We start from the raw sequence: 25,069 nt of genomic DNA, 5'->3' as shown, positions 1-25,069 counted from the left end.
GGGACATGGTTCCAGTTGAGTGAAAAGCGAGACTGAACAAGCACCGTGCCTATTTGGGCTCGAAGGCTAGTTCTCATTGTGATTCATGGCAGTGGCCAGGGCCCACACTGCAGTATTTTACTTCAGACTCTACTGCAGACAGGCATCCATCCCCTCACCACCAAAAAACTGGCAGTGATTTCCAGCCCATGCTACACAGTTATTTCCAAAATACACCTCTCAAGGCCATTAAATAAAACAATGATGGACTATAAAACTAAGCCAGATGCAATCCTGGTTTGCGGCTGCCATCAGAGGCAACCTATGTGTCACCCACACATCACCATCGGGCTGTGTAAGGCTTGAGCTCACCAGAGCAGAAATGTCCTCAGCAAAGCCTGGGTGAGAGCCTGAGCTGGCACGACTCCTGGCATGCCTCTGCCATTATTAGGAGAGCACAGGCAGCCTTTGTGGGGCTGTCAGTTCAGCACACAGGTAGTGAAGCACATGCGACTTCCTAGTCAAAGCTACGAAGGAACAGGCATTAGAAAGAGTATTAGAAAATGCGGTGACAGCCAGCTAAATACAGCAGTAGGCTGCTTAACGCCCCAAGTACAAAGAGACGTTTGCTTTATAAACCTATCCAGCAATAGTTAGCCTTAAGTCGATTGTACGGGGCATTCAAAAGGCATTTATTTATGTCACATAACTACTGACAAAAGTTCTATTAAAATAAAAACTGTACTATAAAAATCCTTCTCCTACAGTTTTGTTTAACTCTTGTTTCTTCTGATCTTCTTTATTGTACAAACATTTAGGCTAAAATAAGTGGCATCAGGAAAAAAAACCAGTTGGATACAAAACTTCAGAATAAATGTCAAGCTACCAGGTCTCACCATGCCTTAGATGTGCGTGTACACACATGCGTAAAAGCATCACTTATTTTCAAGGCTGCATTACATCACATTAGTAGTAAAAGAAGATTTGCTCAAGCTTTTATACACTTCCCATGCAGCATTTACCAAGAACCTACTACAAATCTGGTGAAGACAGAAGAGAGACTAATCATGGTTCCAGATAGTCTGTTTTCACTCAAATGTTCTGACTTCCTAGAAGACTCTTGGCCTACTGTGTCCAGTTCTGGGCTCCCGAGCTCTAGCGGGACAGGTAACTTCTGGAGAGAGTCCAGCGCAGGGCCACCAAGATGATCAGGGCACTGGAACATCTTTCATACGAGGAAAGGCTGCGGGAACTGGGACTTTAGTCTAGAGAAGAGGAGAGTGAGGGGAGATCTATTTACAAATATCTAAATGGTTGATGTCAGGAGGCTGGGCCATCCCTTTTTTCAGTTGTATCCAGTGACAGGATAAGGGGTAATGGGATGAAGCTGGAACACAAACAAAATTCATTTAAACATAAAACCTTTCCTGTGAAGGGGCCCTGGCACAGGCTGCCCAGGGAGGGTGTGGAATCTCCTTTTCTGGAGATTTTCAAAACCTGCCTGGACACGTCTCTGTGCTACCTGATCGAGGTGAAGCTGCTTTAACAGGGGGTTGGACTAGATGATCTCTAAAGGTCCCTTCCAACCTCTACCATTCTGTGAATCTGTGAACTTCTTACACTAAAGTACCAGTGTCCACTGTTGGAGCCATCCACACAGCGAAAACAAATAGCACAGCTGAACAGAAAAAAATATTTTTGCTCTCAAATAAAGAGCAAGTAGGAAGCCACATGCTTTGAAGAAAGAAAAGCAGTAGTTTGTTCCCAACTGCTCATTTGCAGATGGTTCATGGTAACAGAGAATGTTGAATGAACAGATGTTGGCTCTGTTAGGCATAGGACTGAGGTTAACAGAGGGGAAGTGTAAGTGCACAGCCTAGGAAAGTCTTACTGAAAAGACATCAAAGAAAACATTACAGTACAAGATACACAAAGTGCCACAAATATCCGAATGACACGATCATATCAGCTTATGGGCTGTAGATTTACAGTCCAGCTGCTAAAATGAAGAAAATCAGCTGTGAGTGAAAATTCCTGTCAGTAGTATATCCTTCCCCTCTAGCATCCTTGCCAACTCTGATGGTTTTGCTTGTCAATTAAATAAAGGTTTAAAGTGTGGATTCAAGAATTTAAGTGTATTGCAGAGTGCTCAGTGAAAGGTAAATATGTGAAAGGTAAATATAAAGGTGACTACTGGTAGGGGCCAGAGAAGGGGGAGCTGATAAAAAACACCAGATTTTTGTTTTTCCTTTAATTTCTTACGGTTGAAAACCAACAGCAACTGAACTTGCCTGGAGATGTTACTCACATTTGTAACTGGGGCAAGACACACAAGATTTGTATGTCAAGACTGCCTCTTCGAAGCTGCTGATGGGAACATTCTGCTCAAGTGGATAAAAAAACAACCCAGCTCCCTGAAGTCACACACCAACAGTGCTGAGGTACAAAAGATCTTTAAATTCTGGTTACAGAATTATTTGAAAATGTACACTATTTACTTCTCAAATACATTACGTTTCTTTATCTTCCCCAGGCTTAAGAAATCGGGAAATTGTGTGTCAGAACTGAATGACTTGTCTTTTTCTTGCTTGATTCTTCTGAACGATTTCCATAGAAACTTTGGCTTCATACAATGGGATCGGTTCATCCAGCTGAGGCCTAAAATGGAAGAGTGTGTCAGAAGTGTCTGGTGAGCATGCTCAGGTCAATAGAAATACTGCAGGACTACTGCTATAGACTTTACTTTCACTATGTAAACTTTACTCCTTAAACAAAATAAAAGTTTTATAGCTTTGCTTGGCTTCACAGAAGAAGGAAAGAACTCTAAAGCAAACAAGAAACAGAAGTTTTAATTAAAATGTATCCTTACAGGGGAAAAAACCCAAGTGGTGGTGAGGTTATTGCTCAGCAGCAGTAGAGCTATCCTGCATTAAGAGAAAAGATCCTCCATTCGCACTATGTTATGGGAGCATTTGGATCTAGTAAAACTGTCACTCCTCTCAGAGAAGTATTAGACCAATTGTCTTTTGCAGCCAATGCCATTTCTCAAGCAGACACTGCTGAGCAGCCAGACAGATGCTCTTCCTCTACCAGGAAAAGAACGTATGGCCTCTGTTAAATTTTGACATGTAGCATAATTGTGGGGTTTACCAAATTTCCTGCTATCTTACAAACAGGAACTGAACATAAACTTCTATGTATAAACTATGTGAGGCATCTTTTCCCGAGAGTCCCGATATGAATTTGTAGTACAGTGCTGGTAAAAGTTTTTTACTTCTAATGCTGAATTTTAAAAATCCAAAAACCACCTCTCACCTGAAAATACTACTGGATAATTTCTCCATGATATCTTCTAAGATAGGTATCTAAGAGGACTGTCAAGGTAACAACATACCTACAGATATATCTTTCTATTACCACATCTGCTGGCAAGGGCCCCTGCATTGACACAAAACCAATAGGATCAAGGCAAAATGAAAATTAACCGATTCCTATCTTTAGATCAGATTTACACACCTGTTTATACATCAGAAATCTCCTTTCTTGAAATAGTGTGCAGAAATAAAACAAGGAAAATACAGTTTTGGAAAGTAACGCAAAAGGGTTAAGATTGACAAATGCTGCCTGCACTAGTGCGACATTAGTCAACCAGACAGGCAATTTCATTTTTGTGTGCAGAATAAAGATGACAGACTTTGGTACCAGTTAACTATCCCTACTATTCACACAGACATCTGAGGTAAAAATCAAAACAAAGTTGGGAACACAGCAGAGTCTGTAAGTTCTTGGGGCACCCCTGTCCATCTGCTGTAAGGGCTCTCTGAGTTAATGATTAACATATATGATAATACAACAGGTGAGGCTGTATTTAGTCTTCATTTGAAACTCAAAAAAATAATGTTAATTTTAAGAGCAATCTGGTTAGAAGTCCAAGCCATTTTTAAAAAGTGATCACCTTGTGATTTCTTCAGATGATATTAGTGCCGTAGGCTCAAGAATTTCACAAGATATACAGATCAAAAAAAAAATCCCACCCCAACTCCACCAAACCAGATTTTTCCTTTCAACTTTAAAGCCTGTTGTGATAAAACGTGCTGTTGTTATTAAAGATATCCCAGGAGTCAGCAGAAGAAATCATACTGTTTAATCAGCTTACTTTTTATGTGGGTAACTATTCAGTAAGCATCCAATAAAAATACCAAACTATAAACCGATTCATAATAACCTGCATCCCATAAATACTTCATTAGTGTGCCTGACCTTGCCTAATCTACTTTGCAGTTTAGTGGAGGAGGGGAGGACACTTCCTTGCTGTGCAGTTAGTCCTCTCACAACTACAATGACTTAATCCTCACCTGCCGCTGCCATTCTACTAAACTGCATAAGTGATTCAGCAGATCTCATAATCTGCAGTGCAGTAAGGAACGGGGAGGGTCCTTAAAGCCATAAACAGACAAACTTTCCAATGCTTCAAGTGATTCACTGAAAACTGTCAAGCTAGGAGAAAGTGCAGAGTCCAGTTGCTTCAGGAGGCATTCCTCTCCCCACACCCACATCTTTGTTCAATAACTTATGTGCGCAAATAGCCAAAAGGTTATGAAGCCAAAATATTTAGCTTCTACAGTTAAACTGATTCCATTAAGATTTACAGGTGATGCATCCACTGTAAAAAAAAACAACTTTTTTTTTCCCCCAAAATGTCATATGCATGATATAAAAACATATAGAATAACATCTTTAATGAATTGGTCCAATCTTGAACCAAAATGCTGCATTTTCTCCAGAATGTGTTTTCTATTTCAGCATTGCTTGTAATGAAGCAGGTAGAGACATATATTTAAAAGAAATGCAGAGATGAGTGTCTGTTATATTTTAGTTCCACTATCTGCTTAACTATGCTGACCTTCAAGCTTGTGGTTCCGTGACTGAGTAGAAGAGAATCTATTAGTTGGTTTCTCAGTTACATTTCCATCCACTCACATTAATAGCCAGTATTCAAAATGACCAACAAAAGGATATAGAGATACTTCCCCTGCTGTATATTGGACAAGTTCCATATCTCATCATTCAGAAAGGAGACTGTGGCTCCTTTAAGAAACAAAGAGTGGCTATCTGGAGGATCCAGCTTAAAGAAATTGAAAGAAAAATGTTACTTAGCTACATTTTCTTATATAAAAATGAAGGTTGAAGGGTTATTTCATATAGAAAAAAAAAAACACAAAAACCCCCACCTCTTACCCATTCTTAAAACTTAGCAAACTTGTAATATTTACAGTTTTAAATGATATTTTTCTCTCATCAGTTTCATACCATGCGCCAAACAAAATGGGTCCTTTATAATAGCCCAGCTAGTCACAGAACTTACTGCTACCTCAGAGAAGACAGCCCCAAAAGTGTCCCGAAGGAAAATAAACACACTGACTATTAAACAATGGGGAACCATTTGACCATGACAGAAGCTCTCAGATGCATCCCTATATATAGCGTGGTACAAACTAACTTACTGACTCAGTATCTTTACCTGAAGATTTTTTTCTGTTGTTATCCAGTGTCCTCCAACACCAAGAAGAGTAATGATATCATGCTTATGAGGCAGCAACTGTGATTTTGAGGTTGATTCATCTTCAGCACTATATAATTTCACTGGGGAGGTGAAGGAGAAGAACAAATATTCGACCTCAGACAAAAATTCTGTCCATCTCTACTGAAAACCACATATCTTGGGATTCTTTACGGTCCTCTGTCTTCGGATACAAACAAGTAGTGATATATGCATATGAATACACACAATGAAAGGCGGCTGTCTGGTACAGCACTAATTACAGTTAAATTATGCTGTTAGCCACATGAGAGTATCTGAGAAAGCAGAAGATTTAGAAAATTAGATCTGTATTTCAGTGGAACTCTAATGAGTTCTTTAATTATTTCAGCAAAAACCCAGTAACTTCAGATTTTTCAACTATTAGTATTGTTTTGGGATGCAGGTTGACAGTACTGGGAGTTGTAGCATAACTTTTGTATTAAAATACAGTAGCATAGCCAACGCTGTCACAGCTCTGCTCTTCAAACACACTCTTTCCTTTTCAGTTTTGAGTAGAGGGAAATCTCAGACAAATTGAGCCGATGACTAACAGCATTAGAATCTTCCACTAGGGGGGGATATGAGGAAACCTTAAAAACATCTTGCTTAAGGAGATCTATTGAATGAAGATTCACACATAAAATTGCACAGGAACAAGCAACTAAATGTAATTGAGACAGTGCAGCCTCCACCTGTATTACTTGTAAATAACAATACAATAACTTAAACAACACTAATGGTGCTCTAAAGACCAGATCTTCATCAGTTACATACCTCCAGCATCTAGAACAATATCCACTCCCAGGCCACCTGTTTCTTCCAGGCAGCTTTCTGCTACATCTATCTTTCCATTTGACACATCTATCACTCGAGCTAGAAAAAAGCAGTACATTTGGTCAACTACAACAATGTAGAGTCGAGATTCAGAACAGAACAGGAAGTTTCTAGTTTCTGAAAGTATTACAAGCGAGTTTGCAGCTAAGACAAAACCCCAAGCCATTAGGGTTTTATACATTCTTCAATTTAGTGCAAGATCAACACCAAGAAGTATGCATTAGCTTAAACACAAAAGTAAAACTCACAAGTCTGTTTAGGCCAAAAAGGATAAAGAATGCCTCTCTGAGAATTAGAAATCCTTCTGTAAGTTAATTACTTGCTATCCTTCTTTTCCAAAAGCACCTTCAAAAATAGCAAGTTCTGGATTGACTAGCTGTGCTATTGAAGCAAAAAAGAGCAGCCAAAAAATAAGGAAGCACCTTATTTCAAATCCCAACTTTCAGTTTATCTGGTCAGATAATAATGTCAAATAATGTCAAAAAGCATTCCATAGCTGGAATGCTTTGGGAGAGTTTTCCAAGCCTAGCTTTCTTCCCTTACTCTACGTAAAACCCACCACTTCCTGCCAGTCCCTCACAGAACTCTCCTCTTGGTTCCACATCATGGAAGGAGACAAAACCTTATGCTTCCTGGTATGGGGCCCCATCTTCCAGTGCAAGTCAGAAGTAAGCACATGAAAAAGCAATACATTCAGTCACTTACAAGGCACTGACATGACTTTCCTTACGATTTCCAATAAGTCTTTTAATCTTATTATATCCACCTTTTCTTTAAAATAATGCTTAGAAACATTGTTACTTATCTCACAGTGTGGATAAACTTAATAACAAATTACTTTCTGCATGATGTTTTTAACCTCTAGCTCTCTGGGTCATTAAATAAATATGTGGATTCAAGTATTTACATCTCTTGAAATATTTCTGAGCTGAAAGCCAGTAATACATTTTCTTCTCATATATCTGTGGTACCATGTTTATAGATGGTTATAAAGGTAAACCACAGAATCGGGGATAACTATGGCAGAGAAATAGCAGCTTTTAGTTTTATTTCATAATTATAAGGTACAACAAACAATTAGAAACCAAACAGGCCAAAGACTTCTCAGCAAAATGATAATTGAAATAATGTCAAATAAATTCAGAGACACATTTCCAAAACATAATGAATGAAATTCAAATTTGCAACGTGTACTTACCCACTAAAGGCTGCCGTATACCTTCTGGAATTTAGTCACAAGGGGTGAGAAGGAAGGAGAAAAGAAAAATGGTAAGAAATAGGTTATTAAGAAGAACATTAACAAATACTCAGTTAATGCTTTGGGTTTTTGTGTTGTGGGTTTTTGTGTTGTGGGTTTTTGTTTTGTTTTCTGCCTCCCTCTCCCCCATCATAAGATGCATTAGGTTTCCTAGGTCGATCACTCATTTTTTTTTCCCCTAAAGTAAAATTGTGTGTCTAAAGAGAACACACACGGTCATAATTTAATAAAGATGTCACATTGATTCTGTAATGATATTCACATTCCCCATGTGCTAATAAAACCACATCATATCCTTTTCTTATTGCTTTCTTCAGTCAAGAAGTTAAAAGGTTTTTCTTAACATAGTAATTTGACCCAACATAAAGTGTCTGCAAGTAGTTTCACTGTTTGAGAACAATTCTGATTTAATAGACTCAAAGCATGGCTATCAAAAAGAAAGGCAATAGTTTTAATAACAGCTTGACTATTTTATAATTTCTGTTTATCAGGAATTTCCTGTTTATTACTTAATACAGTAGTTCCAACAGTACTCATCAAAATTCTGTTCAATTTCCTTCCTAGCACAATGCTGTAACAAGTTTCTCTCCACCATGGAAATGGCTGAAATTATAATATAATTGGCTACAATATTTTGTCATTTATGCCAATTTTGTCACCAAACATTTGTAACTTAGTTCGGTTTCTTCTTCTGTGACTGGCATGACTTCTAACACAGCATTATCCTAACTGGCAAAAAGGCTTCAGTTCCTCCCTTCTTTTACTATTGATGAGAATTAGAAATATCAATATTTTCACAACTTGCAAGTTGTTCCAGCAACTTCAGCTACAGAGTTAAAAAACTGTCACATGAAATACCTGCTGCTTGTTTTATTGAAGATGCTGAAGACAGCTGTGAATCACCTATGAGGTCTTACCAGAAACGTACCACTGAAAGCTCAATAATTGTTTTACAGAAAAAAAACAAACAACTCAAACAACAAATCAAATTAAAAAAGAAGGGAGTAACCTAGCAAACAGTAGAAACTTTTATGTATGTGCTTTTTTTCCTTCTGTTCTCTAACAGAAACTCATGTTATATACCTAATATTCTGTCTCTACTCTGAAACATGAGCATTAAAATTCAAAATTTATTGTACCCACTCCTTCATCCTATTATTATCTGTACTCCAATGATTACTGAAGACATTCAAAGAGTGCCATCCCATTGGTCTAAATATGAATTTACATTAACAGGAACTTCTACTTCAAGAAATGGAATAATATTTATTAAAAATTAAACAAAAAAACCCCTAAAATGCAAAACCTGTGTAAACTTTTTGCTTTCACAAACTGTTTCTCTTTTCAATGCCAAGTTATATCTCTTTATTTGAAGTAAAAGTTGCATTCCCTGCCCCCTCCTAATATATATATTCCACAGACATTTGAAAAACTGCTGAACTAAACTCCTAATGTAAAACAAGCACTTACATGAGCAATGTATAAGCAATGGCCATTTCACTGCAAAAGATAGCCATTTCAGCCGTTTTATGAAGCAGCTTGTTCTGCTATACAAAACCTGCTGCTCATCAGCAACCAACAGACTCTTGCTAAAAAATAAAACAAAAACCCACTGAACAAGCACAAATCAGAAAAAGTCTCCACCCAGAGATACTAGAAACCAGCTTTGATACAGCTAGCTACGCTTGGGTTACTTGGAGCATTTATGTCATGTCAACATTTACGGAACTTTAACACCAGCAAAAGTAAACATGCCAAGCAACCAAAAGTACTATTTACACGTGCTGACAGGACTATGATGATAAAATTAATTGCAAAGTCTTTTCTCAGCTAATAAAGTTCTCATATCATTAGCAAAACATACCCATGAAATACTACAAAGAGAAATTTTAGGTCTTCTGTATTTAGTCTTTCATCCTGTAACAGCTGGCTAACAAACCTCTCCGTATCAACAGCATTCACAAAAATACTGTACGGTCTGGTATCTGTAATGGCTACTATTATAGTAACAAAAGAATTCTGAAATTCATTTTTGGGAAGTTGAAAAACAAAAAAAAAGATGTAATATAAAACCCCAGAGAAACAAGTCTGCCAGGTCTTAGAAGAAATGATTATGTTCCTTACAGAAAACGTTGCAATTCCCTGTTGAAGATTGTTAAGATCAGACAGCAAAAAAAACAAAATTAAAAAAATCTTTCTCTCTCCTCTTGTGCAATAACCTCTGCATAGCACTCCACTTCCTGCTGCATTATCAGCACTCCAAAGCCATTACTGGAAGAGCTCACTTGGTAGGCTGGAAGTGAATCACTCCCGAACACTGCAGATGTGTGTGAACGTGCAGCCCCAGAATGCACATGCACACTGTGTTGTCTCTGTGCTTCCACTGCCAGTTCTGTTCTTGGGAGCCAGAAAGGAATTAAAATTGACAAGAACTCTGTTCTCTCTGTGTCTAAAGAGCAGCTCTCTAGCTTATTTCTTCCCTTTGCTAGCTTACTATTCTTGAGCCAGCAGAGAGAACACAAGGACAATACTCTGCACCTGCATATCAGTGATGCCTGGTTTTAGTGAGTCACTAAGGACAAGAGATTTGAAAACTGCTCTAATTCTCCATTTGGAAAGTCAAGATTGCTACCAATATTACCATGCAAAAAAAGGAAACATGGTCAGGGACAGTTAAGCTTGACATTATCTTTTTATGAGATCTCATCTTAACCCACATATATTGTGATTGATGAGACTGTAATATACGTAGACGTGATAATTGACTACACAAGGATTTCCTCCCCAAAGGCATTCCTACAAGAGATATATCTACTCTTACACATACTTCTTTGAACGACAACAAAAATCACAGACTGAAAAATAAACCTTGTGATTACACTCCATCAGTCTTTGCATTTTGAGCAGGAGATACCAGACGCTAGTTTTAGCCTCTTGTTCACTGTACAGCAACATTCATAAACTGCCAAACTGGGCTTTGCAATGCCATACTTTATTTTTAAAACTGTCTGAATAAAGAAATATTCTACTTTCCTCCACTCTGCAGCATCAAAATAGGAAAAAGTTTGATCAGGAAAGATACCAGTAGTTTCTACCTAGAGTATTTTCCCACGATCCAAATAGCACTGTTAATTAAGAAACTGAAGAAGTTATAGATGAATGCAAGCATTATGTCTAATCTAAAGCTAATTTGGAAAATAGAAAAATACAGAGTCTTTGAATGTCCAGCTACAGTTATGACAGTACTTGAAACTCTGCTGCAACACAGCTTGATAAAATACTATTAGAAGTAACCTGAGTCTGACAAATACTGTGTCAAGTATATGATAACATCTGACTCTGGCTCAGATACCTAGATTACATACTGTGATACTGGTGATTTAGGAATGCTTTGTTTCCTCATTCACAAGCAACTACTTTATAAAATGGAAAGACTTCTTGAGTAGTGAGGCCAAAAACCAGCACTCAAGTACTACTGTGTGAAATGGGAAGTACTGAGACAGTCATTACAGTTTAAATGAGGAATGTAAATGCCATTAAATGCATCTAGCCCAGAATACCTATGGACTACAGAATAAATTTTAAAACTATTTAACTAGACTATTTACAGAGTTATATTTCGGTTTTCAGCTACTGAAACAAGCCTCTAGGCTAAAAAGGAGATAAAAATAAAACGTGGAGACACTGCTCAGTGTAAACTGTAGCACTGAAGGACACAACTCACCCATGGGAGGTCTAAGCCTCTCCAGGTACTGCTTATCTTCCAGACTGTATGCAGTAGAGATTACTTTAGCTCCTCTGTGTTGTGCTAATTGAATAGCTATTGTACCAAAAGGCTGCAAGAAGAAAAAAGGTAGATTATTTACCGCAACAATTTGATGCCATTTAAGAAAGATTCTATTGCAAAGGACATTCAAGAGAAGTCAGCAGAATATCTAAAGATTAACTTACTCCTTCAATAAAACACATCTGAACCACGAGTTTGAATACCCAAACATTGACTGGCAGGCTCTGAAAAAAACTTTTAGTAATTACTAGTTCTCTTCTTCAACAAAACAGTTCAGATTCTACTTTTAAGTAACACGAGTACCACGACTGCAATTGTAACTTGTAGCTTTGGGCATGCTTGCTTGCTTGTTGAAGGAAATGCTACCAAGGAAAAAACCTCAGCCACATTTACATTAATGAATCTTGGCTGAGGCAAGCTCCACATCTTCATTAGCAATAAAGATTGCAGTAATGCAAATGAAATTAGTTATATTGAAGAGAAGTTAAAAAGCAGTGGTGGGAAAGGAATAAAAAAAAAAAATCAAGGCCCTGTCCTGCAGTTACACCCGAGGGGTTAGGTTAGAATTATGTCAAAGTAAAACACTGGAGAAGAACCACCTCTCTTCACTACACTCACAACGTGTAAAGGACTGTATTCTTGGCTCAGTACATGATGTGGGAGGGCCTTTCTGATAAATCCATTCAGTTAAGGGCACTGCCAGGAGTAAAATGAAAGGCTTGATAAGTTGAGTATATTAAGAAATCAAATACATCTGGTGATAAGACAGTTATTTATGGCAGAGGTAATCTTTCCGTTCTGAAATTGTTATTATGGCACAGTTGTTACCTACACTTGCTCCATCCATTACAAGGACAGTTTTTCCAGGAGAGACTTGGGAAAGGTAGTGTAAAGCTGTGTACGCTCGCACACCATCACGAACAGTCCCGGCGGCTTCAACCCAACAAACTTTTTCTGGTTTACGAACTAAGTTGGGGGAAACAAACAAACAAACAAACAAAATCATGGTGGAAATAAACAGCAAATCTCTGTCATTCCACTGAGAATTATTTTGTAGGCTTCATCAATTTCTAAAACATGAAATAAAACTATACAAGTCCAATCACCTACAAGTGTAATTATGATCTATTTCACAAAGGCAATATTCCCACGTTGTGGCTCATCGCAGCGTTAGGTCAGCTACATGGAATCTAACTGGAAAAGGCAATTCTTATTTGAGGAATACCTGTCCTTCTGCAGCATTCTTGGGAGCAAGTTCAAATACAAATATAGTATTTCAACAAGAAAAGAGACACATAGCCTCTTGCCATAAGTGATATGAGGAGCTCTCTTCTCTGTTTCACAAAGATAACTCTGACAGAACCTACAATGCTAGTTCCAACCTGGAAGTTCCTAATTCTCTTTATAGGTTAGAATCTTCTACTTCATAATCCATTGGTATAAACAGCTTCTGGAGATTATAACACTTAGAGAGATAAAGGTCAAGATAACATTATTTGTCTTCTCTGTTTTCTGTTGTCTCTACCTACCAGAAACAAGAATTTTCTTAAAAGCCTTCAGGAGGTAATGTTAATGAAGGACTCTGTTAACTGGACATCACCAGCTCTAAGATCATTTTTAATGTAAGCAATTTACATGATTCAGTGAGACCTTGATACTAAGCTAGAAGATCATCCCATCCCAGCTTAGAGTCTAGCACAGAACTGAGCTAAATAAGTGCAATCCTCTTGAGACACACTAGAAAGAAGAGACTGGAAAATTTTGGTCTGTCTCTTTAAGCATATGAATGAACAGTTTAGCCTGAATCAGGGAAATTATAGAGCAACAGAAGTAGTGGGATCACCTGGGATCATTAATCAGTGTGCTGGAAAAGAATTCTAGGGATTATCACCAGCATCATCACTTTGTGAGACAATTCATACTACTTAGGACAAAGTAAGCTACTCAAGGTCATACAAAGTCAGAAATATTTTCTGCCTACAGTTACTGTAAATAATGATAAATCAGGGCAGACCTAAATTTCATTTTGTTTGATTTGCATTTAAATGTTAGAAAGAATAAACTTTAGTTTTTCATCTCCATGAGTCCATGACTTATTTTGCAAAAACTTATCATACCTAGCTTGGGAAAACACAGAGAGGATATTTTACACAATAAAAGTAGGGATTTGGTTTTGTTATAAACCAATTTAAGAGAGTCACCTCATAACTACACAGGTTGAATTCATGGACAGTCACAGAAACACATACAAACTACTTTGAACAAAAGGGCCACCAAGACAATTAAGGGAGTGCAGCATCTCCCTTACGAAAGGTTGAGGGAGCTGGGGCTCCATAGCTTGGAGGAGGCTGAGGGGTGATATCATTAATGTTTTCAAATATGGAAAGGATGGGTGTCAGGAGGATGGAGCCAGGCTGTTCTCAGTGGTGTCCGATGATAGGACAAGGGGCAATGGGTATAAGCTGGAACATAAGAGGTTCCAAAGAAACACAGGAAGAATTTCTTCACTGTGAGGATGAGGGAGCACTGGAACAGGCTGCCCAGATGAATTGTGGAGTCTTCCTCTCTGAGGACATTCAAAACCCATCTGGATGAGTTCCTGTGTGACCTACTCTAGGTGGTCCTGCTCTGGCAGAGGGGTTGGACTAGATGACCTCTCCAGGTCCCTTCCAACACTTAAGATTCTGTGATTCTGTGAAAGGGAAACTTGCCCCAAGTAATGCAACAAACTGTTGGGAAAAGCAGAGAGATTCTCAAATTTATTATTCTACACAATAAAGCACCCTATGCCCAAAAAGAGGAAACTTCAAACTCACAATAACTGAAAAGCATGTTTCAATATTAAGTTTTCCCCAATCCTCATTCCCCAAAAAATACTTCTTCCGGCTTCTAGTCTTCTAATTTTATCCAATCTGTTAGTCCCATTGCAAGTGACATTCCTGGACTGAGTCAAAGTGAGGGAAAAAGTAAGCTTCTCCTCATTTAATTTTGTGACAGATAAGGTGAGGAAAAGTAAAAGGATGATGAAGGAACAAAGAGGGAAGTTAGAAAGGGAGAAAAAAAAAGGAGTCAGCTTGTGTGGTTTAGATAAAACATTAACCCATTAAATGATAACAGCAAAGAAAAAGCCTTTGAGAGTACAGAGAATTCAAAGTTTCCATGAAGAGGGGGAGCAGACAGAATGTGTCAATGTTGCTATACACAAGTTTGCCCAGAGGTCCAAGTTAATTAGCTCCCTACTAGAAAAGCTAAAGCAAAGATCCATTAAATGTAAATATTAGCAAAATATAGGAACTACATACCCAAATAATGCTCATGAACTAGAATAATTTCACAAAGACCAGACTCTTCACAATCCAGAGGCAAAATTCCTGAGGAAAAAAAAAAATAGACCTTCAGTTTCCAATAACCATACATTAAAACCAAAACATGCTCCTAATGAAATTGTCGGTCCCACTTGGTCTGGAGCTCAGTTGCCCTCAGGTTTATGACAAGTTAAGAAAATTTAGAAAAGTAAGAGTCTGCAATCTTTATGGGCAGAGTACACCAGATTGTTCCAAAAGGCATTTTGAGGTTGGGGAGAGAAAGAAAGGGGACACTATTAAGTGATTTTTTTGCGACTGGCATGCTTAGTTTTTGTCAGGTCATGTCTGAACTCATTTCACACTGATTTCAGTCTGATGAGCACTCCTGTTTCTACTCTGGGCCATGGCTAACAAGGAAGATAATCAAGCTCTCATATTGCAGATGGGCACAGACCAAGTCACACTGTAGACACCTCTACTCCTCCATCCTGATGCCTGCACATGTATTGTTAGCAAAGGCAGCAAAAAAGGGGTAGAAAGCAGCAGAGCAAGAACAAGCAAGCAAGAATATGTGAGTTTAAGTTTTAAAAAACTGAACAGAGATGAGGAACTGAAGGAAAAAAAACCCCACCCATGCAAGACAGAGAATGCAAACACAGAACAAGCAGAAGAAAAAAAAAAAAGAGAAAAAAAAGAGAGAAATCCATCCTGGTTATAACAGTGCTTTTTTTCCCCTCCACTGGCCAAAGGAGGAGATTAATGAACAGTAGTAGGTTCTGGCATCCTATCAGTGTGAATGTATGTACCCTCTGTCCTCCGTAAAACAATATTTTCTTCCCACTACCATCCAAACCTTATACTCCTTTTAGATCAAAGTAAAGGCTTTGGCTTAAAAGCCTCAGCAAATTTGGCTGCTACTTTCAGTCTTTCACGATTCCCATTACAAGATGGTTACCCTACAGTGCTTGTATACGTCTGCAGATTTCTCAAAGGTTTATCTATAGAAGAAGACTAAAGCAGCTATCTACAGCAGTTATTGTGCAATTAGGAAATAATGCAAGAAGGGCAGGCATCTCAGAACAGAACACTCTTTCTTACATCACTATCAATTCTGTCTTTTTAAACTTAATTCCTCTTCTAATCCTTTAATTAAGCATACAAAGTACAAATATGTAAGAAAGAATGTCCCTAAGAAACCTCTCTTCGATCCTAAAGCATAATTTGGATTTTGAGGATTAATACAATAACATCTTTCAAACATTAAGAAAAATGTCCTTCTAGTAAACTAAAATAGCCTTGGCACCTAAACCAGTTTGCATTCTAACAACTCACTATAGAAAAAGCAAAACACAGAATGAATAATACATGAAGCCATTTCTTTTCTTGACAGACACAAGAGTTCAGGAAAGTCCCATTACCTCTTAACACCCCAGACAGCCTCCAAGGAGTCTTATACATTGCTGTCAACTCACATTGATCTCAGGGTCTCTAAAACCATTCACAAAAACATGACCCTTATACTAAGGGGAAAGATATACGACATCTTAAAGAACTGTGCCCCTTAGTTTACCTCATAATACTTATGGAAGCTCCAACATGAAGTACAGACTTTATTTTACTTAAGCTCCACAGATCAAACATTTGACACAAGTATAACATTAGATTTTTCACCTTACTTGTTGTGAGAAGTATTCCAAACAGTGTAGGGCTTTTGTGCACTGATTATTTAGGTATTCAATAACAGGACATAGGAAAACTGGCTAACCAACATTAAATTTAAGCAGGTGCACTTATAGTTTGGTTCATGTCTCCAAGTATTTGTGGCCAATTTAACTCTGATAATATTTTTCTCTGCACTTAACATTGCATGATCGGTTGCTAAAGGATTCTGAGAGAAAAAAAAAAACCTAACTGTAACTTTGAAAAGAAGTCAAGAGCGAATCCCAAAACAACAGACTTTCAGTTGGTCTGAGGCTTTACTACTGCATTTTTCTTAACCAATCAAATGATTATGTATAAGAGAATATATTACATAGACAATCTCCTCTGGAAGATTAAAGAAGGATCAGAAAAACTTTACAAGTGAGAAGTAATTCTGGGTATGATTTTTGGAATCATGATGTAAAACACCAAGTACTTCCACTGAGCACAATATTACTCTGATGATAAAAAGAATAGAATCATAAATAATGGATTGTGTTACCATATAATTAAACTCAGTAAGGAGTTATATACCAGGACAATACCCTTTCATAGAAGGACAGGTTTATTTTTGTAAAAGTCAAATAGAAATACTGTTCTGACAACGATATATGTTGGGACAGTTTGACCTTATTAAACACACAGTAAACCAAATCATTTGGCAATATCATTTTCTATCTGTTCATTCATTAACTATGTATAAACTCACAGCAATGGTAACTGGGCAGAGTGCTTGGTAGGAAAGATTTATCAAAACAGAAATATTTCTCTCCTTTTTCTTCATATTCATGGCATCTATATTGGTTGCATAAGTTTGAGTAGTTGTTTGAAAGGGAATGCTATGAGATTTCAGTATTCAAAGAAGCAGGTTTTCTTTCTTTTAGGGCAAAAAAAATATCTAATGCTGTTTTCTTCATCTTCCTATTTTATACACATAATTCTATCTTTCCTGTACCTGCATTTGGCAAACATTCAGCACTCAAGAATAGAAAATACAAACAACAGAAACCTCAGGATGACTGATCTGTTTCTTTCATGAACCAAGTAAAGATTCCTTTCCCTTCATGTCAACTTTACTCTGATGTAGCTCAGCTGATTCAAACTACTTATTCCATATTTGAATTAACAAGAATGAAATGGAGCCCTAGTTCATGATAAACTCAACCCTCTCACAGCCACTTAGAATATCAGTTCAACCTCTCAGGTCCACTGATATATGTCCAGAGCATTTTTCCTCCCAACTACTTAGTGAAAACTGTAATCCTCCAGCTACACCAGAAGCTGACTGAAACAAATGCTATTTTAAAATATTCAACAATAATATCACAGCAGGGTCATAAAACATGGACTCCCTGTGGTTAAGTCAGGGGAGGAAACAAGTCTATTTTCAAGAACATGCAGTAAAAAAAAAATGAAGATTCTGGAAACTGGGCAACTTGAATCGCTGTTTCTTTTAAAATGTGGCCTTGTATTTAGCAAAACACCTGAGTACGTGCATTGCTTTTGGCAACTCAGAATCCAGTCAAACTGGCAAGCCTACTTGCATGTTTAAGATTGGACCACTCTTGATTTCTTTACTCAAGCAGGAATTGACATGACTTAGAAGAAACTGAACAGTCTTCAGTATGCTTGAAGAAGAGATAAAAAGGTACTTTTAACTGCTAGTGATGAATATCATCCTCAAGAAGGCAGGAAATATAAGCCTAAACTTTGTACCATCTACAGAAATCAAAAGACACATACCAATTACATCAAGGTGGTGTTATAAACACAAATAATTGTGTATGAAGTCAGATGGGGGCCTTAAGAATTCTCACTTCACATGGCTAATTGGACCCAGGTGTGTATCCCTATAGATTCAGTGAAGGCAGTAGAATTATGACAGATTACATTAGCTCCAGACCCGAAATTCTAATTTTCATAACAAAACGCTTCCTCGGGAGGACAAATTCAGAATAGAATTCTCACTTAGAAGAGGTTATTCATGTGACACTAGTTGAATCTTTGAAAATAACAACTAATTATAGCTTTAGCAGTGATAATATAATAATCTCAGCCACTCATTATAAAAAGACTACTAATGGTGTTAATTGGTAAGGCAAACAAGCATGAACTTACCCACCACTTCATCATCTGGCTGAAAAAAGGTCACTTTTCTTCCAACTCACAGAGAGTATATGAGAAGGAGGGGGAAAAAAGGCATGAAAATGAATGCTTACAGCTGAAATTGCACATGCATTTGAAAGCATTGTTTACCACTAGCTTACAAAGCTCAAGATATATTCCCCCCTAGCTAGTAATAAATAAATAAATAAATCTATTAAATATGCACATACCAAACCCAAATATTCAATCCACTAAACTTTGGCACTCCATCCACCAACAGTTACATGCAAGCATGCACATGTAAGCATGTTTCAAAGAGTCAGGCTTTAAACTACACAAAGGTGGATATGGCAACAAAGCACTACTGAAATTCCTGAATGTTATTTTGTCTCCACTATTCCAAGATGTCGTTTTTACAAATAACTTAAGATTATTACCTGTACATACTATAACATCTTAAGATCTTGAGTTTTATTTAGATTTTATTTAGAAAGCTGCCATGCAATTATTTTTTTTTAAAGTCAGAACAGATATGCAGGAATTACAGATCATTTCCTCATTTTTTTTGCTTTCATTTCAGTACCATTACTGCCTTATAAAAGCCTCATTGAGCAAGCAAATAGATTCTACTATTAAAACTGTGCCACATAAGCAGTACTTATTTGCTCTGGATTACCAGACCATAATTCTTGCTCCATACCCTTACAATACAATTACTTTTAACTTACCTTCCAAGACAACTCCAGAAATTTCTCGACCAACAGGTAGAAGCTCCCTCTCTAGTTTAATTTCTGACAGCAGCTAAATGAAAATAATGGTTACAACATTCTTACTAAGGCTCGAAATTTGCATATTTATTATCATCTGACAGTGTTTGATATGCTTAGTAAGAAAGTTGGGCTGTTACCAAAATGTTATCTAGGGAAAAAAGGTACATATACACACTCCTCATTTAATATTAAAACCTTTGCACTAATTTTCTGTATTTAAATTTAGAAGCATATAAAAAGAATAAAACTGGAATTATTAACAGGCAAGCCAAACTGTGACCTAAAGTCCATATGCAAAGAACAATAAAAAGGATTTACTGCAAGAGAACTTACAAATGACAACTGATCTTTCTCCATAAATTAGGAACCAACTTGCAGGTGCTTTTTATTTAGAGAGATATGCAAGAATACCACATCAATCCTGTGCCATCTTTCTCAGCAGTAAAGCCATATCCTCAGATGGCATAAATGGAACTGTGCCAATTACCAGCTAAGGTCCTGGCTTAGATCTTCAACAGAAACTGTAAACACCTCTAGCTTTTATTAAAAAAAAAAAAAGCAAATACCTTTGTATCTATCCAGCTCAGTGCACAGGCTCTAACTTGTACTTTCACATCATGGTCTCTTGCAGAAGGAAGGTTTTCCTAGGACAAGTTTACAGACCTTACATTATACAATTTGACATGAATGCGCTAGTAGGAGCCTCTCAAGCTCTGAGAAGCACTTTTCCACAGTCTTTGTTTTAGATTGTTTTGTAGTCAGAACAAGAAATTTCTTTCAATGGAAAGGGAATGTAACAACAATGAATTAATAACACCATTTTGAGTACATGTATATTCTTATTACAAATTGATCACTCTGACACTGACATTATTCTTCCATTTTTTCTTCCTATTCTGTAAGTAATACCACACTCTTACCTGCAACAATTTTTACTATGTAATTACTCCTCTAGTGTCTAACAAATAGAAGGAAGCAGATCATGAATATTAAAACTATATTGCAAGAGTGACGGAGAATTTTAGGATAATTTTTAAGAGAATGTCAGTCACACTGTACTGATAAACTTACTGAGGTAAATATTCGAGTAGTCCAGATGATGTAAAACCAACCGATAACAAGTGGTGTTAAGTCCCATATACGATGGTTATCTCATATACAAAAGTGTTCTACTAATTGAGTTTCCTCTTACTATTTAAGCTTTTGAGTTGGAGATAGATATCTGAACTGAATTCAAGGAATTCAGTACTGCTACTTTGAAGTATTTAATCAGCCAAGTTGAGCTCTGGACTGCTGACTCCACACAGCTGTTGAAGAGCTACCTTGGGTACCAGAGGCAAAATCACCTATTTCCATGTTAATACCTTAGCAAAAGTGAAATATTTACCAGGTTTCTACTCTGAAGTTGAGATATATTCTTAAGTGTTTTGGCTTTCCTTGATTTTTTTTTTTAAACTCTTCCCAGCAAACAGCTGTTGCTTTTCTTATAGGCCAGCAACATGAACAGTAATCTCTGTCTAAGGAACACTGAACTTTTTCTCACCCCAGCTGAGTAAAACACATGCTGTTCCTTTAAAATCACAAGGCATTTTGCCAGTCAGACTGACCTCCTGCTCCTCTAACAAACCAAAGTAGGGTCTCTTACACTAAACAGAAAAGCCATTAAACTGTTTGACTATAGAAATACTGCATTTCTTTTTTTTTTTTTTTTAAAGTTAGACTCTAAGGGTAATTTATGTAAATTTAAGGTTATACTGTCTTTTGGAGCTATCCTTTCAGTCTGCATAGCTCAATGAACCCAAGCATTGCTACAATGCATACAATAAAATTGCGTTAATTTATAAAAGAATAGAAGCCTCCAGAAGAAAAAAGGGATGATGAAATGTTTGTGTTGTTAACTGGTTGCTGCTTTCATAATTGAAATATGTCATTATTAGAAACTGACCAAGCACCATATAAGGAAGGTTTGTTATAGACATTCTTCATCCAAGCTTGTGACTTTTTGTTATCTACCTTCTGTTCTACTAAGGTCTCTTCAGCCAATTAGCTTACTTTTTCTTCACTTTTTTTTCAATATTTAATTATATTTAACATGAGGATTCCATAGTGCTCGTCATTACACAGAAACCTGCAGAATCAGTTCCTGTCTGAAGATATTTAAATAGGTAGACAAAGTCTACGCATAGAAGTGCAGTTTAAAGATCTTTTTTAGCTTACCTAAGCCTGTACCAGAGCTAACTGGCTTGCCTGTTGCCCACAACTATTTATTTCCATATTCTCCTTTGTCTTGGAGCTAGCAATCCTAGAGCCATTACAGTGATGTGAACAAACTTGTAACAAATTACTAGTTTCCATCTGAAAAAGTAAGCTCATCCATCTCACCTTATAGCTGCATGACTCCTAAAACAATCACAAGAAGACAACATTCAGTGATCTTACCTTAGCCTTATGTCGCAAGCTAATATGTACGTACTTATCTAATTAATCTTTACATCAACCTGTCAAAGACTCCTTAGCACATCAGTTTCAACTAAATTTGTCAGAAAAATCGTTGTCTTCTTGTTCTTCCTTTAAGTTACAAGAAAATAGATAGCTAGACACAGGAGAATTTTGTGTCTCTGTCTCTGAGAAAAAGGCTACACCATTATCTTGATCCTCCTCAAGAGCAAAGGACTCTTAAAAGCAAAGAAAATAACAGTAGGAACACTGCAAACATGATAAATTTCTCAAGCTATGTTTCTACTTTTTCAATAACCAGAAAATCCAAGCTGGAGATGTGAATCCATATGAAGCAAGGGTTTATTTGTTATGCCTGCATAACTTGCTTTTAAAATATGGACACAACGACTGCAGAGAGAAATCTAGCACTGACCAAGTAGTGCATGATAATAGTAAAATACACCTCTTCTACTTCCATTTATCCACCTGTATGTGCAAGGATTAAACCAGTTCTTTTTTAAGTCTACAGAAGAATTAGGTGTTTCAATTCCCTTGTGGCATTCAGCCACAATCTCTTCTTCCACTGAGTGATTAATAGTGCTATTATGATTGGAACTCACTTTTTCCTGGAAGACAAATGTAATTTCCTCTCCAGGTGAATTCTGCTGACAATACAAGGCCTTCATAGTGATCTGCAAAAAAGACATAGCAACCAAACTGTACTACATGCAGCATCTACACAGCAAACATGTAGCTAAAGCTGGATGTTATTTTATAAGCAGACAGCAATTGTTTGCAAGCAACTCTGGGCCTATGAGACCTTCCAACACTTAAGTTCTGAAACGGATAAAGCAAGATACGGTTTACCTCAGTATTGTTGACTTGAGGGACTGTGTATAGCAAAAGGCAGTGAATGATACATAGGATGTACTGATTGGTACTCCAACGCAATAGATTGGTTGTTTTCCACCCAAGCTGGAAGGCAAACAATTTGACTAGCTCAAAGGCAGCACAAAGGACAATACAAGTGGTGTAGTAATATAAGAAATCTTACGTATGACTTCACTAGAAGTCACAACTTGGGTTGTCGGTATCTGCTCCCAACTTGGCATACGTTGTCCTCAACAGACAAGAGCCTTTTGTAGAAGGAAAAAAAAAAACCCGTTAATAAAGAGGTTTCTTCAAGTTACAAGTGAAAGAAAAGTAGAGCTGAGAGGTAGAAAACCATGTGACCATTATATTGCTTCTGGCAGGCAAGCAGTAACACCTCAGCGGTCGGCCAAGGTTGAAGGGACCTCCCTGAGGCACCTTCGTCTTGCAGAAGGGCCCGGCACAGACCCGACCAGCTCCGCTGAGAGCCCCGAGCTCGGCGGTACCGCCTGGTTCTCGGCGCCCTGCGTTCCCAGCACCCACACGTTCCTCGACGGCAGCTGCCAAGCTGCGCCCGCTTCCCGCAGTGCCACCGGCCACGCCACTGCTATCACTCCGGTGCTTTCCCACACCGGAGAGCAGGGAGAAGGACGAACACGCGCCTCTGCCTTCGCGCCGTGACACCTGGGGCGCCGCAGCAGCGAGTCAGAGCCCGCCGAAGGCCAGGCGCGGAGGAAACCCTCGCAGAGCCGACGGCAAAGTGAGCGACTCCAACCCCAACCGAGCCTCCTTCGCCCCGGGACCACCAGTAGGAAGAGACCCCTCGAGAGCCGAGAGGACGCACCAGCAGCCCACAGAAAGCGCCGCGACCGGCGGTTGCCATGACAAAACGCTACTTCCGCCTCGCTCCCTACCTCGGCGCCCTCCGACAAGCGCGGGCGCCGCCGCCGCCACACCCCGCTTCCAGCCCCGACGCCCAGAGACGCCCCACGAAAGCTCGTGATTGGCCACGGCGGCCGCCATTCGGCGTGAAAGCGGAGGCGGGACTGGCTGGGGAGAGCTGTCGTTCATTGCAAGGGAGAAGGCGGGAGCAGACACTTCGCCCTCCCCCCGCAGTGGCTTCCCCAGCGGCGCGCGGGACTACGGAGCCCAGCAGGCTGCGCGCGCGCACGCCACCGCTCCCCCCCCCGGTGCAATACTGTGTCCGGCGCGCAGCGCCCAGTGGCTGCCCTGCCTGACCTCCTGAGAGAGGAGCTGGCAACCGGGCCACCACCGAGGTGTAGGAAAGCGGGGGCGTGAGGGAAAGAAAAGACACCGCCTTGAACTCCCCTTATGTAAAATAAAGGCACTGCCCCCACAGGCGCGTCCCGCGGGAAGTGAGGGGGGCGCCCAAACACCCCCACCCCCAACTCCCTCCCTCCTTGTGCGGTGACCTCCTCGCCGCCAGAGCGGGTCTGGCTGCGCTGGGATTGGCCGGAGGGGGCCGGGTCTCCGCGGCGTTCCCGGGCTCCAATTGGCGACAGGCGCCTGCCCGTCGCGCGGGGGGCGGGAGAGAGGGAGGCCGGGGCCGCGCGTCAGTACGGAGGCTGTGAGGGCGAGCGTGAGCCAGGGCTCCTCCCCCCGCCGCCCGCCAGACGGTGGCTGAGGAGGCAGCGGGAGGGGATGGTGCGTCTGGCGGAGGCGGTGGCGGACGCCGCTGCGGCTCCTCCATCCCCCCCGCCGTCGCCATGGGTGTGAGTAGGGCCCCCCGGCCCGCGCAGATATGAGGTACTGATCAGTGGCAGCGGGAAGGGATGGGGATGGTGGTGAGGGGGGGACGACACGACACTCTCACTGGGAGGGGCGACGGTTCACCCCAGGCCAGCGGCGCCTTGCGAGCACCCGCGGGGGGGCAGCGGCGCGTCTGCCCCGCGCTGCCTCTGTCGCCCCTCACCTTCTCATGGCACCGGCGGCCGGGCGTGTCTCGGTGCCTGGGCCCGCTGACAGGCGCCGGGTGCCCGACACGAAGCGAGGCGCCCAGCGCCTCCTCATCTCCTTCAGTAACCGTAGTCATCGCCGGTGTGGGCGGCCCGGGAGTGGGCGCACAGCCGTGAGGCGGGCGCCCGCGGGATGTTCCCCGCCGTGCGGGTCCGGCCCCGGCGGGCTATGTGTGCGAGGCGGCTGTTGCGCGCTGAGGCGGGAGCCGCCGCTTGCCTTCCTCGAGATGGCCTTTTTGTGTGTCTGTGTGTGTGTTCTTACTGTTATTCTTTTATTTTTTTTATCGCTACCTCACCGGAGTGGGTTTCGCGAGCGCCGTTTTTGCAGCTACGGTTTTTGTGGATAGAGCAAAGCCGGGGCAATGCGGCGAGGGGAGAGCGCCCCGGTTCGTGTGCGCTGGCTCGGTGAGAGCACAGCCCTCGCCGTCACAAGACAGCCATCGCTGCGGGGGGAGCTGTGTCC

At 39.9% G+C, this 25,069-nt stretch overlaps 2 protein-coding genes across 10 annotated transcripts in view; one reads left to right on the top strand and one right to left on the bottom strand.

Moving 5' to 3' along the window:
• Positions 1–5: 5 nt before the first annotated feature.
• CRYZL1 (crystallin zeta like 1) lies at positions 6–23,598 on the bottom strand. 6 transcript variants are annotated; one of them, XM_062001493.1, is made up of 17 exons: positions 23,475–23,552; positions 22,815–22,896; positions 22,628–22,735; positions 22,381–22,452; positions 19,888–19,965; positions 19,280–19,352; positions 18,564–18,608; positions 14,742–14,810; positions 12,272–12,405; positions 11,377–11,488; positions 7,593–7,616; positions 6,335–6,433; positions 5,501–5,622; positions 4,999–5,104; positions 3,295–3,340; positions 2,494–2,637; positions 6–1,244 (listed from the first exon to the last, which is right to left on the bottom strand). In XM_062001493.1, exons 4-16 carry the CDS (start codon positions 22,444–22,446, stop codon positions 2,538–2,540), a joined length of 1,074 nt encoding a protein of 357 aa, XP_061857477.1. In that variant the 5' UTR covers positions 22,447–22,452; positions 22,628–22,735; positions 22,815–22,896; positions 23,475–23,552; the 3' UTR covers positions 6–1,244; positions 2,494–2,537. The 6 variants fall into 6 exon arrangements, with proteins under 6 accessions (XP_061857477.1, XP_061857469.1, XP_061857452.1 ...); XM_062001485.1 differs by lacking the exon at positions 6–1,244 and having other exon boundaries at positions 2,216–2,637; positions 23,545–23,598; XM_062001468.1 differs by lacking the exon at positions 6–1,244 and having other exon boundaries at positions 2,216–2,637.
• A 645-nt stretch (positions 23,599–24,243) lies between these two features.
• The window catches only part of ITSN1 (intersectin 1), a 139,587-nt gene continuing 138,761 nt past the window's right edge, over positions 24,244–25,069 (top strand). For all 4 annotated transcript variants that reach the window (XM_062001429.1, XM_062001421.1, XM_062001413.1 and 1 more), the window contains exon 1: positions 24,244–24,397. The gene's annotated coding sequence lies outside the window, so the exon portion shown is untranslated. The remainder of the gene's footprint in view (positions 24,398–25,069) is intronic.

The sequence above is a fragment of the Colius striatus genome, chromosome 1 (assembly GCF_028858725.1).
Source record: "Colius striatus isolate bColStr4 chromosome 1, bColStr4.1.hap1, whole genome shotgun sequence".
Taxonomy (NCBI): domain Eukaryota; kingdom Metazoa; phylum Chordata; class Aves; order Coliiformes; family Coliidae; genus Colius; species Colius striatus.
The sequence above is the reverse complement of the archived record's forward strand: the minus strand, read 5'-3'. Positions and strand labels throughout refer to the sequence as shown.